The following is a 25,653-nucleotide window of genomic DNA, read 5'->3' as shown; positions in this document are numbered from 1 at the left end:
GGCTAGGCACAGTGGCATACACTTTGCTTTGTTTTGTTTTGTTTTGTTTTTCAAGACAGGGTTTCTCTGTGTAGCTTTGCGCCTTTCCTGGAACTCACTTGGTAGCCCAGGCTGGCCTCGAACTCACAGAGATCCGCCTGCCTCTGCCTCCCGAGTGCTGGGATTAAAGGCGTGCGCCACCACCGCCCGGCGGCATACACTTTGAATGCTAGCATTCAGAAGGCAGAGGCCAATAAATCTCTGTGAGTCAGAAGTCAACCTGGTCTATGTATTGAGTTCCAGGCCAGCCAGAACTATATAATGGGACCCTTTCTCAAAAAACGAAAGGAAAAAGGAAAGACACATTTAAGTCCATTGCTCATGTCTACTGATTCCTACATACCTCTTCGCTGCTAATCATGCATCCTTGGTTGGTCATACACAGATCCACTCACCTACCTCTACACCCATCTTTACATTCACATCTACATATCCACATAGGCAATTCCTAATATTTCCTGACATATATAGAAAATACATGTAAATATGCCAGTGAATATATATGTACATATAATGGATATACATGTGTATGTGTACATTCTAACATTCTCCTTCCAAGTCTCACGTGTGTTGGCCCATGACCCTGCCTGCAGCTGACCTCTAACAGATCCTACTTCTCCCTACATAGCCTCTGTCTGACTTTTACCCCTCCTGACCACTTTGCACCTCCCCAGGCAGGAATTTGAGGCAGAGCGGAAGCCTGACCTTCGGCGGGACGTTTACCTCCAGGACATTCACTGCGTCTCCTCCTTGTGCAAGGCCTACTTCAGAGAACTGCCGGATCCTCTCCTCACTTACCGGCTCTATGACAAATTTGCTGTGAGTTGAGTGAGAGGCAGGAGGGGTGGAAGACAAGGTTCAAGCGCCGCCACTTCAATTTTGACATCCCATGGGTGTCATGTGCCAGCCACCGTCCTAGGGATCCTGAGGGACAGTAAAGCATTACTGAGAAGAAGACCCCTCCTTCTCAGATCTCTTCAAGCGCCTGCCACCTCTGTCAACCCTTGTCCCTCTTGTCCTCATTTTCTCCCTATGGTGTATTTCCCTAAGACCTACAGACCGCACACAGCACAGTGGTAAGACTTGGGAGGTAAAGGGCAGGTTGGCCGAGCTGGGAGGCCTTGGAAAGCACCTAGACCAGAGTTTCCCTCCACTTAAGAGAACGAAAATGCTGTTTACATAACGAAAATATTTTCAGGAATGTCCCTCCATCAACTGTCATTGTATCTTAAACAGCATTGGAGGAGAAAACACAACAAAAATGGTGTCCTGGGCTGGATGGTAGTAGTGCATGCCTTTAATCCCAGCACTCGGGAGGCAGAGTCAGGCGGATCTCTGGGAGTTCGAGGCCAGCCTGGTCTACAGAGCGAGATCCAGGACAGGCACCAAAACTACATGGAGAAAACCTATCTCAAAAAAAAAAAAAAAAAAAAAAAAAAAGGCCGGGCGGTGGTGGCGCACGCCTTTAATCCCAGCACTCGGGAGGCAGAGGTAGGCGGATCTCTGTGAGTTCGAGGCCAGCCTGGTCTCCAAAGCGAGTTCCAGGAAAGGCGCAAAGCTACACAGAGAAACCCTGTCTCGAAAAACCAAAAAAAAAAAAAAAAACCAAAAAAACAAACAAAAAAAAAAAAACAACAAAAAAAAAACACACACACACACACACACAAAACGACCACCAACAACAAAAAACCCAAAGAAACAAACAAAATGGTGTCCTGATTTGAGTAACACTTTTAAAGATCTAGCTACTTGGGAGGTTGAGGCAGAAGGATTGCTAGAGTGTAGAGTTTGAGCCTAGACTGGGCAACATAGCAAAACCCCATCTACTTGCCAAAGGAGCTTTCACTTGACTGAGTGCAACCACACAGAGACTCTGAATAGCCACCACAGCCTGCTTAGTCCATCCCGACTAGCCTGGGCACATCACCTTCCCAGACAACCTTCAACAGTCTAGTTTGGACACTGAGGCAGGGGAATAGCAGTGAGTTGCTCAAGGTCACAAGACAGACTGAAGATTCAGTCGTCATTTGTGGGCCCAAAGGTCCTAAGCTTTCTGTGGACCTGGGGACCAAACCAATGGTCTTGTGCATCCCAGACCTTGTCCTCTCCCTCTTGCCTCTGTTTCTAGAGTGCTGGGATCATAGGCATGTGCTGCCGTGCTCAAGCCTGAGGTGTTTTCACTATTCTATGGTGCCTTGAAGATCTAGGTGGGGCCATTGTGGAACACAGCAATAGATCATTTCTGAACATTGAATTTGGACCTCTGGGGAGCAAGACGGTCATCTCCGAGTCAACGTCTCCTTCTTACACCCTTGTCCCCAATTAGGAGGCAGTGGCAGTGCAGCTAGAGCCGGAGCGCTTGATCAAGATCCTAGATGTGCTTCAAGAACTCCCTGCCCCAAACTACAGGTGTGTGGGGCTCCACCCTCTCTACTCCAGAGACACCACCCACCCCACCCTTCCCCACCTACAGCCCAAACCTTGCTTGTCTCTCCCAGTTTTCAGGTCTCAGCCCACCCCGGCTTCAAGTTTTCTTTTTTCTTGTTTCTGCAGGACGCTGGAGTTCCTTATGAGGCACTTGGTCCACATGGCCTCATTTAGTGCCCAAACCAACATGCATGCCCGAAATCTGGCGATTGTGTGGGCCCCCAACCTGCTGAGGTGTGTGTGTGTGTGTATGAGCAGTGTGGAGCTGCTGGGAGACTTACCTTGGTGTAGCAAGATATACCCAAGTGGATGTGGTTGTGTGGGCACACTGGAGAGGGTGGAGGTGGGCGAGTCTTGTTAACACAGGAAGGCAGGAAGTTTCAGCAGTAGCCAAGTAGTATAGAATCTACCAACTTGGGCCTTCTCTGAGACCAAGTGAAGTTCTTAAGAGCAAGGCCTTTGTTCCTTACACTGTGCTGTGGGGTTCGGGTACTAGAATATTGGTCTTTGCCAAACATTTCCTGAGCAAACATCTCACAATCTATTCACGAACTGGGCTGTATATCACTCAGTATGGCACAAAACATTATTAATTACAACAATTCTCATAGCCTTCCTTTTGTGCTACTGTGCAAGGAGTATGAAAGGAAAGAAGAGGTTGTTTGAGGGTGTCTACGATGGCTTTCCTGGGGGACGTGGTGCTTGAACTTGACTCATACCTGTAGCTTAAGAGATAGAAATGGAGGTAAGGACAAGGAACGGAGAGTACAGAGTATTTCAGAGGCTGGGCATTTTGTAACATGACTTTAACACTAGCACTCAGGAGGCAGAGGCAGGTGGATCTTTGTGGGTTCAAGGCCAGCCTGGTGTACACAGAGAGTTCTAGACCAACTACAACCATAGCTACATAATAAGACCTTGTCTGTCATTACTCGTGTGTGTGTGTGTGTGTGTGTGTGTGTGTGTGTGTGTGTGTGTGTGTGTTTTCAAAAAGACTTTAGATAGGAAAGTGTTTTGAGACTTGCTAGGAACTAACTCCACATCTTGACAGGTCTAAGGACATAGAGGCTTCAGGCTTCAACGGGACAGCAGCATTCATGGAGGTGCGTGTGCAGTCCATTGTTGTGGAGTTCATCCTCACCCACGTGGACCAGCTCTTCGGCGGTGCTTCCCTCTCTGGTTAGTGTCCTTTCTGCCCATTATCTATCACCACTCTCTACTAGGGAGAGCTTTAGCTGTTTTATGGTTTTGACTAAGATTGACTGTAGAGAGCCTCAAAAGTCATTTAATTCCGTTTTCTCATTTTGTGGGTAGAAGACTGTGTCTCTCACAGAGGGAGGTATGTGACGCAGAGAACACTGGAGAAATATCAGTACCGCTAGGACTTGAGCAGGCCTCTTCTGTTGGCATCCTAACATACAGGTTGGCCTCTGCAGCACCACCTTGGATGCCAAGGCTAATGTCTTGGGATCTCCTGGCCTTCTTTGTACTTGAGAATACCCCTTCTGAAATGGACAGAGAGGGTCTTTCTCCGAGGGCCTCTGCATATATCTTTAGCCTGGTAGTTGGTGAGGGGGATGGACTAGGGACTTGAGGTTCTTTTCTTGGCTCTGTTATTGGCTAACCAGTTCTTCTTGTTTTCCTAGCTGGTGCAGATTTGGAGAGTGGATGGAAATCACTTCCAGGGGCCCGGGCATCAGGCAGCTCTGAGGACCTCATGCCCAGGTCTCTTCCCTACCACTTGCCTAGCATCTTGCAGGCTGGCGATGGACCTCCACAGATCCGGCCCTACCATACTATCATTGAGATTGCAGAACACAAGTAAGGCCTCCTTCCTGGGTCTTCCCTTGCACTGACCACCCAGACTCCACTCCTAATTGTATCTCCAATCTCTGCAGGAGAAAGGGGTCTTTGAAGGTCAGGAAATGGCGATCTATCTTCAATCTGGGTCGCTCTGGCCATGAGACAAAACGTAAACTCCCACTGAGAGCTGAGGACAGGGGTAGGTCTGGGATGATGAGGGGATGGGGCTCTGCCAAGGGTGTGCAAGGTCTTGGTGCTATGTACATTCATATTTTTAGAAGAAAAATCCAACAAGGGGACATTGCGGCCAGCTAAGAGCATGGACTCACTGAGTGCTGCAGCTGGGGCCATCGACGGTGAGTACAGGTGTTAGTGGCTATGTGTGTATGTGTATGTGCTGTGACAGTAACAATGCAGGCTTGTGTGTCTATAAATGTGGCCAACTGTGTCCAGTAATTTAAAAAAAAAATCAATGAATACCTATTATATACCAGTCTTGGAGACAGATGCCAAGTTTTCCAATAGATGAGCCTATTGTCTAATCTGTGGGTATATTCATAAGTATTTGTACCTGGAGACTCTGGGTATGTGTGTAGGAGGGTATAAATGTAGCTGAATGTTTTTTTGTGTCCTGCCTGTCCCGCCTGGCCCGCGGTCAGGACAATTCTCTCTCACCTGCCGCTCCCACAGCTGCTCGGACCCAAATAAACACACACAGGCTTATATTATTTTTAAACTATGGCCATGGCAGGCTTCTTGTTATCTAGTTCTTATATCTTAAATTAACTCATTTTTATAAATTTATACTTTGCCACATGGCTTGTGGCTTACCGGTACTTTTACATCTTGCTTCTCATGGCAGTGGCTGGCAGCATATTCTTGCTTCTCCTTTCTCTTCTGTCTCTCTGTTTGAATTTCCCACCTGCCTCTAAGCTGCCTTGCAATAGGCCAAACAGCTTTATTTATCAACCAATCAGAGCAACACATATTCACAGTACACAGAAAGACATTTCCCCATCATATAAAGACACACACACACACACACACACACACACACGTACATTAGTGTGTTAGTGGTTGCTAGTGACTGTATCTATAGACAGGGAAGAGGATCCATCAGGTATGTATGATCTTTGACCTGCTGACTGGGTGGATAATTTGCAGTAGGGGACAAAGGAAGCTGGGTCTGGTACCTTCCAGTCATCCTACCTCTAAAATCTAAGAAAGCAGAGCTGCTGAGGTCTTATTTGAGCTGTCAAGACCCTTTGGAGCTGAGGCTACTAACTAAGTGACCCTGTCTTCCCTTCCACAGAGCCAGAGGGGCTGGTGGGGCCCAGCAGTCCTCAGCCAAGCTCACTGATGTCTGAAAGCTTGGAGAATAATTCTATGGATGCCACAGAGGGTGAACAGGAGCCTGAGGCAGAGGCACTGGGCAGTGCGAATTCTGAGCCAGGAACTCCGCGAGCTGGGCGGTCAGCTATTCGGGCCTCGGGTAGCAGCCGAGCGGAGCGTTGTGCCGGTGTCCACATCTCAGATCCCTACAACGTCAACCTCCCTCTACACATAACCTCTATCCTCAGTGTACCTCCAAACATCATCTCTAACGTCTCCTTGGCCAGGCTGACCCGTGGCCTTGAGTGCCCCGCCCTACAGCCCAGGCCAAGCCCTGCCTCAGGTCCCAGCCCAGGACCTGGGCCCCCAGGTGAGAACTTGGAGATTGCCTAGGGCTGGAAAGGGATCTAGAACTTTAGGTTGGAGTTCTGGTGCTGAGGGTGTAGACTTGGGGGGTCAGAGGCTTCAGCCTTTAGGCTTTGAACACAGTCTTATGGCCTAGACTTGGGGTTTGTGAATCTAGTAATATTATTAGGTTATATGAAATGGAGAAGGGATCTCTGCCAGGCTTCAAATCACTGACTTACCCCAAGAATAGGGGTCTGTGCCAGACACATAAGGGACTTAATAAATACATACAAGTAATGGTAACTACAAAAGTTAGTGACTTGCAGCTCAGTCACTGGGTGGTGGAGGCACACACCTTTAATTCCAGGGTGGCAGAGGAAGGAGGATCTCTGAGTTCGAGGCCAGTTTGGTTTACAGTTGCAGTACAGCCAGGGCTACACAGAGAAACTCTGTCTTGAGAAAACAAAAATAAACAACAGAGTCATTAATTACAACATTAACACTAAGACCTAAATAACACTTGCCAATATGTGCTGAGGACTGTATTAGGCACTTTGAAGGTATTAGCTCATTTCACTTTCTCATAATATGAAGCTATAAGTATTGTTATTCTTACACCAGTAGAACCTGAAAGTTACCTTAAACAATTTACTGCTGATTTAGGTAGGAGGAGCTAGGATCTGATTCATGCTCAGATTCCTATTCCCAAAGTGTCACTGATCAGAAATCCCGAGGTTGTATAGGATAGAAGTAAATAGGACAGTTAAGTAGATGGAGGTTCAGATTTTGTCTGTACCACTTATTAGCTGTGAGACCTTGAACAAACTGCTTTGAGCTTCAGTTTTATTAAAGCAAAATGAGGATAAAGAGCTGGGGATGCAGCTCAGTTGCTACAGTGCTTGCCTGGCATGCACAATGCCCTGGATTTGATCCCCAGCACCCCATAAACCTGGTATGGAGGCTTATGTCTGTAATCCAACATTTGCGAGATAGGAAGAATAGAAGTTTGAGGTCATCCCCAGTTCCATAGTTTGAGATCAGCCTGGGATACAGGAGACCTGTCTCAACAAAGGATGTGGTACAATATCCTCCATAATATTCCTTCTATTTTTGGAGTGTATTTGTGTGTAGGGGAGTTGCAGTGCATGTATGTGCATGTATGTCGGAACCAGAGGACAACCTTAGGTGTTGTTCTTAGATGGTGTCCACATTTTTTTTTCTATGCCTGGAACTTGCCAAGTAGACTAGGGTGGTTGGCCAACTAGCTCCATGGACCCACCTGTCCCCCTTTTCCAGCATTGGGATTACAAAAGCACACCAACTTTCCCAGAGTTATTTTACAGGAATTCTGGGGATCAAACTCAGGTCCTCATTATTTCCATATAATCACTTTAAGAACCGAACCATCTATCCAGCCCCTCTACATAACATTTTATTCTATAGGGGAAATGTAAAAATTCATTATAAAAATACAAAACACAATGCTTAGAGCTGGTCATGGTGGCGCACGCCTTTAATCCCAACATTTAGGAGGCAGAGATAGCTTGATCTCTGTGAGTTTGAGGCCAGCCTGCCTGGTCTACAGAGTGAGATCCAGGATAGGCACCAAAACAACACAGAGAAACCCTGTCTTGAAGAAAAACAAAAACAAAAACAAAAACAAAACCCAAAAAACAAATAAACAAACAAATACTCAAACAACCCAAGGTGCTCAGCACTTGAGTGAGAATTAATGAAGAGAGCTATAAGTAGTTAGTACACATGGCTCATCCTCTCAGACCAGAATGACTATCTACTACACAAAGGGAGTGTTGGGCCCCTAGCATATCAGTGTGAGAAACACCCATATCAGAAAGGGTTGGGCCTGACCTTAACTTTTGGATTTCTGGAACTACCTTTCCTTCAACAGATGAGAAGTCGGAGGCAAGATCAGTCCCAGGTCCCCTGGCTGACTCAAGCCCAGAAGATATGACTCCTGCCCTGGAGGACTCCTTGTCCCAGGAGGTGCAGGATTCCTTCTCCTTCCTAGAGGACTTGAGCAGCTCAGAGCCTGAGTGGGTGGGGGTGGAGGACAGGGAGGTGGCCAAGGCAGGAGCAGCAGGAGCCGCAGGAGCAGCAGCTTTCTCCCTTGGGGAGGACGACCCTGGGATGGGCTACCTGGAGGAGCTCCTGGGAGTTGGGCCTCAGGTAAGGAGGAGCCATGTTGGGTATTCGGGTAGTGTGTAGCCTAGAGAGTGGATAGGGCTACCTGGTTCTTAGCCACAATGCTATGCCTACAGGTGGAAGAGTTCTCTGTGGAGCCACCCCTGGATGATCTGTCTCTGGATGATGCCCAGTACGTCTTGGCTCCTAGCTGCTGTTCCCCTGATTCTGCTGGCCCCACACCTGCAGTGGAAGAGGAAAATGGGGAAGAAGTCTTCTTGAGTGCCTATGACGACTTGAGTCCCCTTCTGGGGCCTCGACCCATGAACTGGGAGGGTGGAGGGAGTCTGGAGGAAGAGGCAACCAGGTATGGGGAACAACCTCCAAACCAGGCTGAAGAAAAACAGGCATGCTGGGAAGCTGAAGAGGACAAGGAGGCTGAGCCTGGAAGCACATCGGATAACAGGGAAGATGCTGAGGCAATTCCAGAGACTGAGATGGAAGCTGGAAAAGCTGATGAGGAAGGAGGGGAGGCTCGAAGAAGCCGAATGGTGATGGGTGGTTTGGAAGAAGGGAGTAGTGAAGAGATAGAGACCAAGGAAGAAAATTCCCAAGGTCAAGAGGTTTCAAGTGTAGAGACTGAGGATATGGAGAAAACAAGAGAAGAGGATAAAGACAAGAAGGAAGGAGAGACTGGGAGAAAAGAAGGAGCTGAGAAAGGAGAGGACATCCCAGTAGACTCTGGGATGGATCCAGAGCATTCAGTCCAGGAGTACCTGCTTCCTGGGGACAGCTGGGAAGCTGTACACAAACAAGAGGCTGAGAAAGACAAAAGTGATGAGATCCAAGGACTGAGGGGGAATAGTGACCACAAGTCAAGAGAAGACCAAGGACATGGTGAAGATAGTGTAAGTCCAGAAGGAGATGCTGATGGGGAGGAAGGGGAGGTCAGCAAGGAACAAAAAAGTATAGATGTAGAAACTGAAGGCAGGAGAGCTGTTAGTGATCACTTAGAAGAGGCGGCCCTCTCTGAAGGGCCAGGTATAGAGTTCCTGGAGGATGACAGTACAGGAGAAGTCAATGAACAGTCTTCTAAGGTGGAACAAGGCCCTCCACAGCCATCTGAGCCAGAAGGGACGGAGGCTGAGGGGCAGCTCACTCCTGAGGGATGTGACCTGTATTCTTGTCCCTGTGGTTCAACTGGTGGTGTGGGCATGCGTCTGGCTTCCAGCCTAGTTCAGGTCCAACAGGTCCGCTCTGTTCCTGTAGTGCCCCCCAAGCCACAGTTTGCCAAGATGCCCAGTGCAATGTGCAGTAAGATCCACGTATCACCCGCAAGCCCCTGTCCAAGACCTGGTAGGCTTGATGGGACTCCTGGAGAAAGGGCTTGGGCATCTCGTGCTTCTTGGAGGAATGGAGGTAGTCTTTCCTTTGATGCTGCTGTGGCCCTGGCCCGGGAACGCCAGAGGACTGAGGCTCAGGGAGTTCGGCGCACCCAGACTTGCACTGGGGGTGGGGATTATAGCTTCAACTCCAGAACCTCTCCTTGCAGCGTGATTCCTGCCCATTCTTCCCGGCCCTTTAGCTGTCTGGAACTCCCACCTGAAGATAGAGAAGGGTCTGAGCCCAGAAGTCGCCTTAGTCTGCCCCCTAGAGAGCTTCACCCCACTGTCCCTCTTATGTCCCCTCAGCGCCAGACATATGCATTTGAAACACAGACTAACCGTGGGAAAGAAGGGCTGTGATTAGGGCTGGACAAGAGGCCCAGAAAATTATCAATCTCTGCAGCCCCTGCCTAGCTGTCTTTACACCCTCAGCAGCTGAAGTGCCATAGGCTTGGGTCCTCCAGCTTCTTGTTTTGACCACGGGGCTAAAAGCCTTGGTGGGTTTACTTGAGTTTGTGTTAGACACAAAGCCTTTGTCTCTTAGCAGAGTCTTAAGAAATATGGGAAAGTCTTGTTCCCATGAAGTTGTGATTATTAAACAAAACATAGAGTAGATAGAAACTTTTTTTTTTCTTAAATTTAAATACAGAGGGGGAATTCCAGCCAAACTCCTGCCCCCTTCTGAGGCTGTGAACTTCTCTTCATAGAAGCCTAGGGTAGATGTGGAGAACACAGGGTCAGATACAGAATTGTTCAACCGTGTTTTGTTTCCAGATCCTCGGCTATCTCCTGACTCTTTTAGCTCTAGATTAGGAGAAACATGTCCAGGAAGTTCTTTAAAGTCCTCACTATTCACTGAAGGAAATGGATGACATCCTCTGCCTTCAATTATTTTGCAGAAGAGGTCCGGTACAGATCTCTCTGGCTTTTCTTTTTCCCATTACAATAACCTCCTCCCATTTCAGGAAAAGGGAATGTCTGGCCGTCACTCTGGCCCTGGTACTGCTTCTTTGCACAGGCAGGGGCTACAGGCCCCATTTAGTGATGGTGGCTGTTTGATAATAAAAGTTGAATTTTTTACACTTAAACAGTGTATAGACTTACGCTTATTAAAGCCTGGGGGAAAGGTATCACATTTGAATGTTGCCGAAATGTATATATCTTGTTTAGATATTCTTCCTCAGTTGTCATGGAAACCTGCGGTTAGAAAGTAGAACTAGGTTCGTGGTGGTCAAGAAATGGGGAAGAGAAACCTGTATTTACATAATGTTCATCTCATGCCAGGAACTGGGCTAGATTTGTGTGCATAAAAACTTTGCCCTTGAATTTATTTATTTATCCACTTAATTTGGTGAAGCTGGTATTAGCATTTCCATTTTACAGATGAGGATATTAAGCTGTAATTAAGTAAAAATGCTTATCAGAGATCTCAGAGTTAAGAAGTGGCAGCTTCCGGTGGCACATGCCTTTAATTCTAGCACTCAGGAGGCAGAGGCTGGGGCATCTAAGTGACATAGGAGACAGCCTGGTCAATACAGGACAGTTCAGAACTGCATAGAGATCCTATTCAAAAAAGAAAAGAAAAGAAAAGAAAAGAAAAAAGAAAAGAAAAAAGAAAGTGTCAGTTGTGGATTTAAGATCGAGGTCTGAATGGTTTCAGAATCTGAATTCTAGCTATTATACTTGACTATTCCAAAACCATTATAGGTATATACCCTGAGTGAGAAAAGTGGTAATCAAAATTGTCACATATGAGCCTCAGAAAAAACTGGAAGCTATTAAGTCTTTGGGGATTGCTGACGCTAGTTGAAAGGAATATACCCAGATCTACATATGCCCAGAAATGTCCCAATGTCCACTTGGAACCCCTCAAAATGATGCCCTGAACCAAGATGGCGTCCCAAATTGCCCTTGTTAAAGATGGCGCCGAGGAACGCCATTTCTCCCCTACTTCCTCTTAGTGGAATTAAAAAGGCTCCGCCTAGCCCCAAGCTGGAACTACAATTTAGTCGGTTTTTTTTTTTTTTCTGGTTCTTGCTGAAAACAGCTAGAACGCCAGCGACGTCCCCAAGGATACTGTTTCTCTTAGGGGGCCTGTAAAAACTCACACACCCACGTCTAATTTAGCCCGCATCAAAGTTTGCAGCGAACGGAAACGGGGCGGTTCTGGGGCCATCAGTAGTCTGGGCGGGCCGAGGAAACACTTCCGCCCCTCACCAATATGGCCGCAGGCTGCGATTGCGCATGAGCAGCTGTCTATGGCGAGACCTAGATCCAAAGAGGGAGAACGCTGCCGGGGGAAATTGGCGACCAAAGCGGCCTGGGTCGGTGAGTGCGTAGGAGGCAGCTGGAATCTGGAGACGAGGTGGAGCGGCGAGGCGGGGCAGCTTGGGTTTGGCTTCCTTTTCTCAGGCCAGGCAACGCCTGGCCACCCAGCCTTTGTTTTGGGGGAGGGGGCCGTGCCGGGCTCTTTATCTCCTGCCCTGCTTTGTGGGCCGAGCTCGCTCCCCGCCCCGGAGTGCACACGTCCCACCCTCCCGCGGTGCCCTGCCACCGGCTGCAGCTGCCAGCCGCAGGCCTGGGGAGGTCCCCCGCGTCCTTTCCTGTCTCCTCTGCAGAGCAGCTGGGGCGCGGGGCGAGCGGGGCTGCGCCCCGACAGGGTCACCGCGCGGGCTTCGGGGCTCGCGCCTGGCGGGTGCCCCGCTCCCCGAGCGCCTACTACTAGTTGGTGGGCCTGCAGGGAGACGCCTCGTTCTCAGGCAAGGTCCGGGCGCGTGAAGTCTTTCGGAATTTGATCTTTTTTTTTTTTTTTTTGCCTTTGCGTCCGTGCTTGGCGAGGGCGTTTGCTGGGCCCTCCTTTTGAGCGTGCAAACCACAACATCCTATGCTGATTTCCGTGTCACATATTCTTAATGCTCAGGAAACGCTTCCGGATGTACAAGCAAGACTTAGTAAGTAGCCTGACGCCGTTGCTGGGTGGCCTCAGAAGTTGCTCTGACAGCTGTGGGCTATACAGTTGCCTCCTGTGCCTGGCCTCCTCTTCATTGCCTCCTCCTGCAGGCCATGCAACAAGCTTCGGAGGGACTCTTCCTCCTGGCATTTGAGGATGGAGACCTAGGTGGTCCCCAAGCGCTGGTGCTACCTCCCTTTGCACCATTACTTTGGACGGGCAGTTTCACTTTCTGTTCCTTTTTGTTATTGTTGTTACCATTTTCTTTGCACGCGGGCTTTCCAAGGTTTATGATCCGCTAAACTTAAGATTTTCTTTGGATTAGAAAGGTTTTGGAGGATCTTTCGGGTAGAGAATTTACAAAAATCTTGCCCCTTTCTTGTTGAGATGATTTTATTGCTTTGTACTGTGCAGCTGTTTCTTTCGGGAGGCATCTGTCTGCTCAGTTCTTTGTTTTTCCGGTTCTCTGGCGGGGTGTCAAGAGTCCTAAGGCAGAAACATTGTAGATGGATTCCTCCCCCATTGTCTTTTCTCCTTCAGAATCCTGAGCCTGGATTTTCCCCCTCTTCCTCCTGAGGCTTAGTTGATTTGGAGTTGTCATGGCAACATTGTAGCAACTGTGTTTCTCTACAGGAAGCCTTGATGAATAAAATAAAGAAGCTTTGAAATGATGCACTTGGGCTTTAGAGTTTGTAACAGATGCTGTAAATCTGGACTCCCCCAAAACAAGAGCCCTGACAGTAGAATGGTGCCCAAGAGCCAAATCTAGGTTTTGTGGTTAGTAATGGTTTTCCAATGGTAAAAAGACGTTCCAGTTTTTCCCTTTCTAGATTTGAGGACTGGAATTTTTTTTTGTTGTTATTTTATTTTATTTTGAGACAGGATCTCTATTTGCAGAGCCCTGTCTGTCTTGGAACTCAGTATGTAGATCAGGCTAGCCTGGAACTCACAGAGATCCTCCTGAGTGCTTGGGATTAAAGGCGAGCACCAAAACGCCTGGTGAGGACTAGAATTTCTTTTTCTTTTGTTCGTTCGTTTTTCTTTTTTTTTTTTCTTTTTTCCTTTGAGACAGGGTTTCTCTGTGTAGCTTTAGTTTCTCAGTGTAGCTGAGTGCTGGGATTAAAGGCGTGCGCCACCACTGGAAGAAGCATCAGGGACCATAGTGGGTGTTACTTAATAGTGGTGGTCTAAACACGGCCCTAGCTATTCCTATGAAAATGCTGTCATAGCAGAGTATAATAGCTTTAGTAATAATCCATATTTGCTTCAATACTGTACTTTGAAATACATTATTTCTCAGCCTTCTAGTATAATTATCTCCTTCCCCTCTTGGAATGAATTCGGAGGAGCAGCAGGTGCACGTCTTTAATCTCAGAACTCAGGGAGGCAGAGACAGGAAGGATCTCTGTGAGTTCGAGGCCAGCTGGGTCTACAGCGTGAGTTCCAGAACATCTAGAGCTACACACAGAAGCACAGTCTTAACCAAAACCAAAGGGGGTGGGGGGAAGGAGCAAAGAACATTATTTTAAAATTTGCTTTAAAAAAAAAGTTATGGTGTGTGCGTGAGCATACATGTGTTTGGGCTATGGAGGTCAGAGGGCAGCTTTCAAGAGTTGGCTTTCTCGCTCTTTTGGTTTTTCGAGAAAAGGTTTCTCTGTAGTTCTAGATTGTAGCAGACTTTCTTTGACTGCCAGCCCCGAAATCATGACACAGAAATTTAATACTAGCCTTACGCTCGTTTTCATTTGTTTGTTGTTTTGTTTTTTTTTTAGCATAAATATTTATTTGTAATAAAGGAGTTTGTATACAGTATTGAAAATCTACAACTTTTATTAAATTCACATTTGCACTTCACCTTTTTAAACAACATTGATAATCATTTTATACAGATATAGATATGTAAATACAACATGGAGTTCAGTGGTCCTTCAGCATTTTCCACTTAAATGTGTTTTGTTTGTTAGTTTTTTTAAACATAAAAACAGGTAGCCGGGCGTTGGTGGCGCACGCCTTTAATCCCAGCACTCGGGAGGCAGAGCCAGGTGGATCTCTGTGAGTTCGAGGCCAGCCTGGGCTACCAAGTGAGTTCCAGGAAAAGGCACAAAGCTACACAGACAAACCCTGTCTTGAAAAACAAAAAAAAAAAACAAAAAAACAAACAAACAAACAAAAAAAAACAGGTTGTAATTCCAAAGTCCAGAGTTATTTGAAACTGGAAAATATTTTCTCTGTAGAAAATAGTAAAAATGAATGGCCGGGCGTTGGTGACGCACGCCTTTAATCCCAGCACTTGGGAGGCAGAGCCAGGCGGATCTCTGAGTTCGAGGCCAGCCTGGGCTACCAAGTGAGTTCCAGGAAAGGCGCAAAGCTACACGGAGAAACCCTGTCTCGAAGAAAAAAAAAAAAAAAGAAAAGAAAATAGTAAAAATGATAACATTTCCCAATAAGCCCCTTTAAGCCAAATATTAGCTGAATTATACATCTTATGCTTTTTACTTTTTATTTATTTTATGTGTCTTTTTGGCCTTGGGGCTGTTTTTTTTTTTCAAGACAGGGTTTCTCTGTGCAGTTTTGGTGCCTGTCCTGGATCTCGCTCTGTAGACCAGGCTGGCTTTGAGCTCACAGAGATCCGCCTGGCTCTGCCTCCCCGGGTGCTGGGAATAAAGGCGTGCCCACCACTGCCTGGCACATCATGTATCTTGATCCATTCATTTCCCCATCCCTTCACATCTGTCCTCTACTCCTGCACCCCTCCCCAAATAAAACAAAATTTAAGAGAAGGGGGGGGGGTAAAAATCTCATGGAGGCTGCAGTGTGACACAGTGAGTCACACAATAAACCCCTTTGTCGGTGTATCTTGCAAGTGTTCATTGCTAAGTCATTGGTCTGGTTCGAGGCCTCTGGTTTCTACTACACTGTGGATGCTGGGACCTCACTGGGACTCCTCTTGGATATCCTGTTGTTGCCCTGTGTCCTGGAGATCCTGCCGCTTTGGGTCTATAGGTCAGGTCCCTTCATGTGCTCCAGCAGATCATAGATAGGGTGGATGTTGGGGCTTATGCTTGTTTCTTGTCAGTTCTCATAACTTATATTAACCTGTCTCTCTTCATCTACATTTTGCCTTGGAGTCTTTTACCTTTCTTTCTTTCTGTATGTCTAACTTTTCTGTTTCCTCTGTGTCTGGCTGGCTGTTGTCTGCCTGGATTCTGGCCCTGGGGATGTTCCTCTCTCCCTCATTCTCTTCTCTTTCTTCTTCTCCAAGCCTAAATTTCTCCTCCTACTTACTCTCTCTGCCCGCCAGCCCTGCCTATCCCTCTATTGCCAGCTATTGGCTGTTCAGCTTTTTATTAGACCAATCAGGTGCCTTAGGCAGGCAAGGTGAAACAGCAATACATCTTTGCATAATTAAACAAATGCGGCATAAACAAATGTAACACACCTTTACCTAGTTAAAGTGATCTTCCACATCACTCTCCCTGTAGACCAGGCTGGCCTTGAACTCACAGAAGTCCTGCCTGCCTTTACCTCCCAGTGCTGGGATTAAAGGTGTGCACTGCTACTATCCAGCTTGCTGAGCCACCTTAGCAACCTGATTTTTCTCTTTTGTTCTGAGGACAACCTTGGGGTGTCGGTCCTCGACTTGCCACCCAGCTTCCAGAGATCCTCTTACGTCTACTGCTCATCTCTCCATCAAGGTGACTTAGAGATGCTCTCACTTCTGCATCCCTTTCTCATGTGGGTTTTAGAATTCAGGGGTTAGGCTTCCATCCAAGTGCTTTCACCCCTGAGCCGTCTCCCCACTTTATGGTGTGTGTGTGTTTTTGTTTTTGAGACAAGTTCTTGTAGCCCAACCTGGCCTAAGACTTGCTTTGAAACCCAGGATGACCTTAAATTCCTAATTCTTTTGCCTCTATCTCCTAAGTATTGGGGTTACGGGTGTGGGCAAGCACACCTGGTTCTTTTTCTCTCCAAGGTCTCATTCTGTAGCCAAAGCTAGCCTCAAACTTAACCAATCCCCCATCTCATACCCTTCAGTGTTAGGATTCCAGGAGTGAGCCACTGTGTCTCATGAGGAGTTGCTTTTCAGTCACTGCAGGCCAGCCCTTGCCATCAGAACTGGGGAAGTTGACTGGCCTTTGCAGATATTGGTGCATTTTCCTGCTTTTGTCTTCTTGGAACCTAGGTTCTAGAACTTGGAAAGCTGCTCAGTTGCCTAGCCTCACTGTAAACTCTATGATTTCCACCAGGATTTAGTACTCAGGCCTTTGAGTCAGGAGATACGAAGACTTCAAAAAAAAGACCAGTTCCTCGGATGAGCCCCCTCACAGAGAGATGAAGGGGTAAGTGAAGAAGTGGAGTCTGGGAGGAGAGAGGGATGGCCTTGGAGTATTAGATTCAGGCAGAACTGGATTTGGGTCCCCCAACTCCATCACTTACCAGCTCTGTCATTTGGTTTTCTTATCTATAAAATAGTAGAGCACTATTGATTTCATGTGTTATTAGTGTCAAGGTAGTATGCCAGGTGGTGGTGGTATTACATGCCTTTAATCTCAGCACTTGGGAGACAAAGGCAGAATGATCTCCTGAGTTTGAGGCCAGTCTGGTCTACAGAACAAGTTCCATTCAGGACAGCCAAGACGACCCAGAGAAACCCTGTCTTGAAAAGCCAAAAAGAAAAAAAAGTGCTTATAGCCTGATGTCTGTGTACATGGTAAACACTTAGTTTACTAGTTTTTTGTTTTAATTTGTTTTGTTTTTGAGACAGAATATATCTACATTGTCCTGGAACTCACTCTGTAAACTAGGTTGGCCTCAAAAATCACAAAGATCCGCCTGCCTCTGCCTCCTGAGTGCTGAGATTAAAGGTGTGCGCCACCATGACTGGCAGTAACTGTCATTTCCCGGCAGTAAAATACTACCATTGTCTAACCTAACCTGACGTCTGTTGTGAATGCCAGTGAGTTTGGGAACTGTGGACAAGTCATGAGCGTCTCACATCTCCCCTTTGTTTTTGTTTTTTCACAAATAGGCAGCAGAAGACAGCTGAAGCCGAAGAGGGGACAGTGCAGATCCAGGAAGGTGAATGTTCAGACCAAGACCAAGGGCCCACCCTAGCCTCCCCGCCTCAGCTGACTGGCCATCTTCTACACACCGTGTGTCTTTTCAACGACACGCAAGTAGACGGGGGAGAGAGGCAGGTAACTCACAGATCCTTCTGTGCCTCTTTTGATTTAGGTGCAGTGGCCACTGGAGAGGACCCAACTAGTGTAGCTATTGCCAGCATCCAGTCAGCTGCTACTTTCCCCGACCCCAACGTCAAGTACGTCTTCCGAACTGAGAATGGGGGCCAGGTAAGGGAGGGGGCCAGGTGACTGCAGACGTTACCTGGGGTTGGGATCAAGGGAGGTGCCTGAACATATTTTGGGAAGCTGCGGCTTGGAGAATGAGATGAAACTGTGTGTGATGGGGCTGACATGTTAATAGGAGGCTAAGAGTAGAGATTGGTGTGGGGCTGGGAAAGAAGCGGCAAATAGGGGCTGGAGAGATGGCTCAGAGGTTAAGAGCACTGACTGCTCTTCCAGAGGTCCTGAGTTCAATTCCCAGCACCCACTCGGTGGCTCACAACCATCTGTAATGAGATCTGGCACCCTCTTCTGTATACATAATAAATAAATAAATAAATCTTTTTTTTTTTTTTTTTAAAAGAAGGGGCAAATAGCTGAATCTGTCTTTGAAGGACTCCTGGGACTCAATCCAGGAGGCCCTGTCTGAGGGCATAGGATCTGGGCACTTATTCTTGTCTTCTCTTCCCAACTCTCCCCCTTCTTGCTTCCAGGTGATGTACAGGGTGATCCAGGTGTCTGAGGGGCAGCTGGATGGCCAGACAGAGGGCACTGGCGCCATCAGTGGCTACCCTGCCACTCAGTCTATGACCCAGGTACAGGGGGATAGGCTGTGAGAGGACTGGGGAGGAGCCAGTAGGAGGGAGGGTTGGGATTAGGAACATTGCGTGCATCTTGGATGGCTTTGACCCAAAGCACTAGCTTCAGATGTAGTCAACCTTTTGTCATTAAGATGACCCTGTTATCTACAGAGATCGTGCCCATGAGCCATGCATGCACATGCAGTTGGGGCTGCGGAGATGGCTTAGCAGTTATGAGCATTCTTTGCTCTTACAAACTTACCTGAGTTCAGTTCTTAAATATCTACATGGTGGATCACAGCCATCTGGTTTCAGGGTATCAAATGGCCTCCTCTGGCCTCCTCAGGCAGTAGGCACACACATAGTGCACATAGATACATTCAGGCAAAATATACATATAAAAATAAATCTAAAAAACCCCACACAATTGAATTAAAAAAACAACAGATCGTATTTGAAGTAAGTTTAATTTTGTGTTGGGGTTGTATTTGTCGCTATCTTTGAAGGCTTTCTGTGTTTTTCCTTCCTTCTGGTAGGGATAGAAACTTCAGGGTGATAGCGTAGAACTGTGTCCCTGCCTGACTGGACTCCGCTCGTCTCCCTTCTCAGGCAGTGATCCAGGGTGCTTTCACCAGTGACGATGCAGCTGACACAGAGGGAGCAGCCGCTGAAACACATTATACTTACTTTCCCAGCACCGCAGTGGGAGATGGGTCGGGGGGTACCACGTCTGGAAGTACAACTGCTGTTGTTACCACCCAGGGCTCAGAGGCACTACTGGGGCAGGCCACCCCTCCCAGTACCGGTGAGATACTGTACAAGGATGGCAGCTAGTGGGACTGGGCTGTGGAATGTGGCTGGGGGCTCTGGGCCTTAGCACTTGACTTTCAGTAATTACTGAGATCAGGGTTGCTGGGCAGTGGTGCTGAATGCCTTTAATCCGGGCAGTGCTGGCACAGACCTTTAATTCCAGCACTTGGGAGGCAGAGGCAGGCTGTTCTCGAGTTTGAGGCCAGCCTGGTCTACAGAGTAAGTTCCAGGACAGCCAAGGCTTCACAGAAAAACCATGCCTGAACCTCTCCCATCCCCCCCAACCCCCTCCCCACAAAAAAATTAAGGGCATATAGTGAGCCTAAGCTGCTTTACCAGCAGATGGGAGCATATTCTCCAAAGGGTCCCAAGGTCTTGGTGAGGTTCCTAGTCCCAGGTCCTGACAAAAGCCTAACTCACATCTTCACAGGTCAGTTCTTTGTGATGATGTCACCACAAGAAGTATTGCAGGGAGGGAGCCAGCGTTCCATTGCCCCCAGGACCCACCCTTATTCCCCGTGAGTGACCTTATGATTTCTTAGTTATTGTGAGTGATTTTAATAGCTGCTAAATCTTGCGTAATCTTCACCCTAAACAGCCTGGTTTTACTTGTTTGTCTTTTCCTTGGTCTGATCACCCTGGACTCTACTCTCAGGAAGTCAGAGGCTCCCAGGACAACTCGAGATGAGAAACGCCGGGCTCAACATAATGAAGGTAGGGGATAGCTAGGTGCAAAGCCAGGAGCAACCTCAGTAGATTTGTGGGATGTGTGAGGGCAGGAAGAGCTGGTCGTTCACTGAGTCCCTGTGTCCTCCACTTTGTCCCGCAGTGGAGCGGCGCCGCCGGGACAAGATCAACAACTGGATTGTGCAGCTGTCCAAAATCATCCCAGACTGCTCAATGGAGAGCACCAAGTCTGGCCAGGTCATGGAAAGACCCTGGTAGCAGGGAGGAGGCTGGAGTTCTGTCTCCTGGGATTGTTTTCAGAAATGGTGGCGAGTAAAGCGTTCATGGCCGCCCTTTTCTCACAATACTCTGAGATGCTGTCTCACCGTTCCGGGAGAAACAAGCCATAAGTGTGAATGTGCTCTTGGGAAGCGAGTGAGGCGTTTTAAGCCTCTGTCCTCATTTGTTGACTTTGCCTTGCAGAGTAAAGGTGGAATCCTCTCCAAAGCCTGTGATTATATCCAGGAGCTGCGGCAGAGCAACCACCGATTGTCTGAAGAACTGCAGGGGTTAGATCAGCTGCAGCTAGACAATGATGTGCTTCGACAACAGGTCAGACAAATGCCAGGACAGGCCCCCTCTGCAACCCTGTAGCCACTGACCCAGTTTGGATTCCCTAGAAAACACTTCACATTGTCCTTCTCGGCACTGGGTGTGTGACTACGTTTTTGGCTTAGCAGTATCGATTTTTTTCTTCTTCTTCTGCCGTTTCTCTTATTGCCTCCTTTTCTGTGCAGGTGGAAGATCTTAAAAACAAGAACCTGCTCCTGCGAGCTCAGTTACGGCACCATGGATTAGAGGTCGTCATCAAGAATGACAGCAACTAACTGTGGGGATTCGGGGGCTTTGGGCCCTAGAACTGCAGATAGCCCGGGAGCAACAGGCTAATCTCATGCCCCTTTCCTTCACTGCCCACGTCTGGCATGGGACCGGGGCAGTTTGGCAAGCGTGGCTTTGAACTGAGGCCCTGTGGTGTGTCAGTCTGCAGTGAGTGGTGTGAAACACAAAGTGGACGTTGTACTGACCGCCTTGCCCGCTCCCCCGTGTAGTCCCCGGGTCCTTGTGTTCCTTTTGCACACTGCATGTGCTGTATTCGTGGACACTGGACACACCGAATCTGGGCTTGCCTTGTGCTTGCTTAGAGTGCCCAGCAGAGGGTCTGTGCACACTCTCTGGGTCCAGCACTTCCACTGGCTCTTCCTTTCCTGGAGCAGAAGTTAAGTTACTCTGGGGAGCAGGCTGATTCAGGAGGGGAAGGAGGCTAGGTGACTGCTAGCCCATGGATAGTAGAGGGGCCAGTGAGCAGCTGGGCCTCTGCAGAAGTCTCTGAAGCCAGGGAGAAACGTAGGCAGGGGCTCACTGAGAGCCTTCCCCTTCTGGGGAGGGTTCTTTTTATTTCTTTTCTTTTCTTTTCTTTTTTTTTTTTTTAAAGATAAAATTGTTTAGAGCCACAGTTGTCTGTTTTCCTTCTTTTATGGGGTTCTGGGGGAAGGGAAAGTGCATATTAGCCTTTGACCAGTGCGGCCTGGGTTAACCTTTGGGTGGGTGCGACTATTCCTATACTGATTACCCAGAGTCCTGGCACCTGTGCCAGGCCTGGATGTCATTTCCGGCCTACACTGCAGTCTTTAAAGGTTTCAACTGTGGACTGGGGTTAGAGGTATCGCCAACAGGTGCTACTGGGGCGCTGCGTGTGTGCCAGCCAGGGGCCATACTTTGCTTCCAGTTCCGGTTTCCCTGGCTGGGCTCAGGGAGGGAGGGGAGATGCTTCGGGTTGCCTTCCTGCGTCTCCGTCACACAATTGCTGCTGCTGGCACCATGACTGGAGGTACCTGAGAAGGACGTGAGGGTATCTGGGATGTGGGGGTAAGGTTGTGTATGCGGTCCCCGGGATAGAGTTGTTTGTGGGGAGAGGAGCATAGGGGTGTGGCTGCGGTCCTCATGAACAACTCCACAGGGTCGGGAAGCTTCCAGGGAGGGGGCACAGGTCACAGGTGTGGCCCCCCAGCCTCAGTTCTTTCGTGTCCTCTTTCTCAGTGCCTACAGTCTCGTTCTCTGAACTCCGTTCACTCCTAGCCTCAGGCAGGGCCCGGCTCTTCGATGTTCGATCTCGGGAGGAGGCAGAAGCTGGTACCATCCCCGGGGCACTCAACATCCCTGGTATAGGATTTCTTGTGTTGGCAGAGGGACAGCCCATGATGGTCTTAGCTAAAGGGGCCTCACTTAGGGTAGGGACGATGCTCGTAGAGATAGCGGGGCCTTATATTTGCTCAAGCCAGCACTCAGGTTCCCTAGAGAAAAGCTGAATGGAGAATCCTGGCAGTGGAACTAGCTTATCCAGTTGGAGGGGATAGCGGGCAGCCAGAGGGGCAAGTCAGCAGCTATATACTTGACCTGCCTGAAGCTGGATTCCCTAATCCACCTGATCCTCTACTGCCTCCTTAGGACTCAGAAAGTGGCTGCATTGTTGGCCTAACTTCCTACACTAGTAGGCTGTTCCTTGTCTTTGAGGTTGGTATGGGGTGGGGGGTGGCCACCATATGTTTGGACAGTCTCTGCAGATTGGCCAGGACCCAGCTCTTTGAGGCCCATATTGTGAACCCCAATGTGCCACTGGCTCTCCATTTTGTCCTCTCTCAGTGTCTGAGCTGGAAACCGCCTTGACCATGGACCCAGCTGCTTTCCAAGCCTTGTACAGTGCTGAGAAGCCAAAGCTTGAAGACAAGAATCTTGTTTTCTTCTGTCAGATGGGCAAGCGGGGCTTCCAGGCCACAGAGCTGGCACAGGGTCTTGGATATACAGGGTATGATGAGGCGTCGTCGTCGTCGTCGTCAGGCTTGCTAACTGGGAACTGACCGGGGACTGCCTCCTGGACCTGCTCTTCCCTCACTCTTTTTCTCTACAGGGCTCGACACTATGCTGGGGCCTATAAGGAATGGCTGGAGAAAGAGGGCTAGGTGGAAGGCTCCGTGGTTGTGACCCTGCTTGTGACCGACCACCTTGCTGGGTTGGGCAAGTCTCTGGTGCTTTCTTTGCACATGAAAAACTCAAATAAAGAGCATTTCATTTGTCAGGTGGACAAAAAATGGTTCCAATAGTCAAATTCTCAGTGTTTATCTCGGGATCCTTGTCCATTTATCTCTTTCCTACTCCCCAATTAAAGCAGTTTGTTGAACAACTGAAGTTGACCTAGGACGGCAGTTTCCAGCCCAGAATGCATATCAAATAATCACCTAATAGCTTTACAAAATCTTGGAGCAGGGCTGGAGAGATGGTTCAAGGAGTCAAGAGCACTGGCTGCTCTTCCAGAAGACCCAGGCTCAATTCCCAGCACCCACATGGCAGCTCACAGCTATCTGTAACTCCAGCTCCAGGGGATCTGACACCTTCACACCAATGCACATAAAATAAAGTTAAATAAATTTTAAAAAACAAACAAAACCAAAATTTTGAAGCTAGGTGTGTTCAGTTCCAGCTACTTGGGAGACTGAATCTAGGAGTTTAGTTCCTGGCCAGTCTGGGTAACATAGCAAGACTGAAGAGCCTGTTCTGGCCCAGGTTGTGGTGCATACCTTTGATCCCAGCACTCAGGAGGCAAAGGTGAGCCGATCTCTGAGTTTGAGGCCAGCCTGGTCTACATAGTGAGTTCCAGGACAACAAAATAAGAGAGCACTTGTTCTTGCAGAGGACCTGTATTTGATTCCCAGGCCCCACATGGATGGCAGTTCACAACCTAACCTAACTCTAGTTCCAGGGGCCTGACGGGCTCTTCTGACCTCCTTGGCCACTGGGATTGCACAAGGTGCACATACATACATGTAAGCAAGATAGTCATATAAATCTTTTTTTAAAAAGCCACTTTCTAGCTATGTGTGATAGAACATGTGTATAATCCCAGCACTTTGGAGGGGAAGGCAGGAGGATTAAAGATTTAATTAAGGCCAGCCTGAGCTACACAGGAAAAAAGCTTGGGGGTGTGTGATTTTATGGGCTCCTCTGATGTTTCCAATATGCAGCTACAAACTGCTGTCATTACCATCCCTTTATGTGTTGTATGTGGCTACTTTTGTACGAAATTAGCAGAAAGTTTTAACAGCTGCATGTCTTTCAGAACTTAAAATGGCACTACCTAGTCCTTTATAGAAAGTGCTTGCCTATCACCGGACGGTGGTGGTGCATGCCTTTAATCCCAGCACTTCGGAGGCAGAACCAGGCGGATCTCTAGGCCAGCCTGGTCTACAGAGCTAGTCCAGGATAGACTCCAAAGCTTCAGACAAACCCTGTCTGGAAAAACCAAAAAAAGAAAAGAAAAAAAAACAAAACAACCTATTACTGCTCAAGATTTACAGCTCTTCAACCCCAGTTCCACCTTCCTCAGAGTCTAGAACTGGGTTAAGGTAATGAAGTTAGTCCTGTAGGCTAATGGTTGGCTCAGTGGTAGAGTAATGCATATAAAGATCTGAATTCAGCTGGGTGATGGTGGCTCTCACCTTTAATTCCAGCACTCGGGAGACAGAGACACAGGATCTCCAAGTTCGAGGCTAGCCTGGTCTACAGAGTGAGTTCCAGAACAGCCAGGGTGGCTGTGGTAAGCCCTGTTTCCAAGAAAACAAAAAAACAAAGACCCACCAAAAAACAAAACCCCCAAACAAACAAAAAACCCCGCAATCCCCAGTACCACCATAAAAAGCATTAGGGATTGGTAGGACACATGCTTATAGAAAGCTATTTGGGAGTTTGAGGCAAGAGGATCACAAGTTCAAGGCTAAGTCACCATGGCAGGATAATCTTAAGAAAATAAATGCGGCCGGGCAGTGGTGGCGCACGCCTTTAATCCCAGCACTCGGGAGGCAGAGCCAGGCGGATCTCTGTGAGTTCAAGGCCAGCCTGGTCTCCAAAGCGAGTTCCAGGAAAGGCGCAAAGCTACACAGAGAAACCCTGTCTCGAAAAACCACACACACAAAAAAAATAAATAAATAAATGCGGGCTGGAGAGATGGCTCAAAAGTTAAGAGCACTAAATGTTCTTCCAGAGGTCCCGAGTTCAATTCCCAGCACCCACATGGTGGCTCACAACCATCTGCAATGAGATCTGGCACCCTCTTCTGTATACATAATAAATAAATTAAAAAAAAAAAAGAAAATAAATGCATTTAGGCCTGGACTGGTGGTGAAAGTCTGTAAGGTAGGAGGCTGAGAGGCAGGAGTATCACATTAAGTCTGTCTAGGTTACAGACTTAAGTTCAAGGCCAGCCTAGTCAATTTAGTGAGAAATTCAAAAAGGACTGGATAGAGAGCTCAGTGGGAGAGCACTTGCCTAGTATACCACCAATAAATGAATAAATCAATAAATGTATATGTTAAAAAGAATTTACCAGCCAGGTATGGTGGCACACACCTTTAGTCCCAGCCCTTGGGAAGCAGAGGCAGATCTGTGAGTTGGAGGCCAGCCTGGTCTACATAATTTTCCAGAACAGCTGGAGCTATGTAGCGAGACCTTGTCTCAAAAAACCCAAACAAAACATCAACAAGGAACTTAACAGCAACCAGCAAAAGCTTACTGAAACTAGACTCATTGGAAAGGAGATAGAGAACTCCTCCTAGTGTGGTAAATCATTTGGATATTCTTTGAGACAATGAAATATTTTCGTGAGTGTGAATGTGTGTGTTAATTGTCTTAACTGCTTTCCATCTTTAGTTTTTGAGACCGTCTCTTACTGAACCAGAAACTTACGGATTTGGCAGGCATGTTGGCTGGCCAATGAGCTT

General features: G+C 47.9%; 3 protein-coding genes across 8 annotated transcripts in view; all 3 read left to right on the top strand.

Moving 5' to 3' along the window:
- The window catches only part of Arhgap30 (Rho GTPase activating protein 30), a 32,382-nt gene extending 21,818 nt beyond the window's left edge, over nucleotides 1-10,564 (top strand). Inside the window, exons 1-8 of one of the 2 annotated variants that reach the window (XM_059280723.1) lie at nucleotides 2,608-2,700; nucleotides 3,518-3,645; nucleotides 4,113-4,287; nucleotides 4,365-4,468; nucleotides 4,548-4,625; nucleotides 5,582-5,971; nucleotides 7,859-8,136; nucleotides 8,229-10,564. In XM_059280723.1, coding sequence (XP_059136706.1) covers nucleotides 2,609-2,700; nucleotides 3,518-3,645; nucleotides 4,113-4,287; nucleotides 4,365-4,468; nucleotides 4,548-4,625; nucleotides 5,582-5,971; nucleotides 7,859-8,136; nucleotides 8,229-9,836 — 2,853 coding nt within the window. In that variant the 5' untranslated portion in view covers nucleotide 2,608 and the 3' untranslated portion in view covers nucleotides 9,837-10,564. Of the gene's footprint in view, nucleotides 1-2,607; nucleotides 2,701-3,517; nucleotides 3,646-4,112; nucleotides 4,288-4,364; nucleotides 4,469-4,547; nucleotides 4,626-5,581; nucleotides 5,972-7,855; nucleotides 8,137-8,228 lie in introns of those variants that run through there. The other variant, XM_059280724.1, reaches the window with a different exon arrangement.
- Nucleotides 10,565-11,678: 1,114 nt separating this feature from the next.
- Usf1 (upstream transcription factor 1) lies at nucleotides 11,679-21,301 on the top strand. Of its 5 annotated transcripts, none has more exons than XM_059280661.1 (12): nucleotides 11,679-11,804; nucleotides 16,040-16,121; nucleotides 16,674-16,766; nucleotides 17,456-17,505; nucleotides 17,662-17,777; nucleotides 18,263-18,364; nucleotides 18,959-19,154; nucleotides 19,590-19,677; nucleotides 19,815-19,873; nucleotides 19,989-20,083; nucleotides 20,309-20,437; nucleotides 20,623-21,301. In XM_059280661.1, exons 3-12 carry the CDS (start codon nucleotides 16,759-16,761, stop codon nucleotides 20,710-20,712), a joined length of 933 nt encoding a protein of 310 aa, XP_059136644.1. In that variant the 5' UTR covers nucleotides 11,679-11,804; nucleotides 16,040-16,121; nucleotides 16,674-16,758; the 3' UTR covers nucleotides 20,713-21,301. The 5 variants fall into 5 exon arrangements, with proteins under 5 accessions (XP_059136644.1, XP_059136646.1, XP_059136645.1 ...); XM_059280662.1 differs by lacking the exon at nucleotides 11,679-11,804 and adding an exon at nucleotides 12,305-12,427; XM_059280663.1 differs by lacking the exon at nucleotides 16,040-16,121 and having other exon boundaries at nucleotides 11,700-11,804.
- A 6-nt stretch (nucleotides 21,302-21,307) lies between these two features.
- Tstd1 (thiosulfate sulfurtransferase like domain containing 1) lies at nucleotides 21,308-22,908 on the top strand. The gene is made up of 4 exons (XM_059280665.1): nucleotides 21,308-21,713; nucleotides 21,923-22,045; nucleotides 22,526-22,688; nucleotides 22,791-22,908. The coding sequence occupies exons 1-4, from the start codon at nucleotides 21,650-21,652 to the stop codon at nucleotides 22,840-22,842; spliced, it is 402 nt and encodes a 133-aa protein (XP_059136648.1). The 5' UTR covers nucleotides 21,308-21,649; the 3' UTR covers nucleotides 22,843-22,908.
- The last annotated feature ends 2,745 nt before the right edge of the window (nucleotides 22,909-25,653 follow it).

The sequence above is a fragment of the Peromyscus eremicus genome, chromosome 15 (genome assembly GCF_949786415.1).
Source record: "Peromyscus eremicus chromosome 15, PerEre_H2_v1, whole genome shotgun sequence".
NCBI lineage: Eukaryota > Metazoa > Chordata > Mammalia > Rodentia > Cricetidae > Peromyscus > Peromyscus eremicus.
Note: the sequence above shows the minus strand (reverse complement) of the source record. Positions and strands in the feature narration are given on the sequence as shown.

Excerpts from the sequence above, each read along its gene's own strand:
- Usf1 (XM_059280661.1), top strand. Across the intron at positions 17,778-18,262 it reads GAACTGAGAATGGGGGCCAG|GTGATGTACAGGGTGATCCA; the intron begins GTAAGGGAGGGG and ends TCTTGCTTCCAG. Across the intron at positions 19,678-19,814 it reads AGGACCCACCCTTATTCCCC|GAAGTCAGAGGCTCCCAGGA; the intron begins GTGAGTGACCTT and ends CTCTACTCTCAG.
- Tstd1 (XM_059280665.1), top strand. The coding sequence starts at position 21,650 with ATGCTTCGGGTTGCCTTCCTGCGTCTCCGTCACACAATTGCTGCTGCT. Across the intron at positions 21,714-21,922 it reads TGCTGGCACCATGACTGGAG|TGCCTACAGTCTCGTTCTCT; the intron begins GTACCTGAGAAG and ends CCTCTTTCTCAG. Across the intron at positions 22,046-22,525 it reads CGGGGCACTCAACATCCCTG|TGTCTGAGCTGGAAACCGCC; the intron begins GTATAGGATTTC and ends GTCCTCTCTCAG.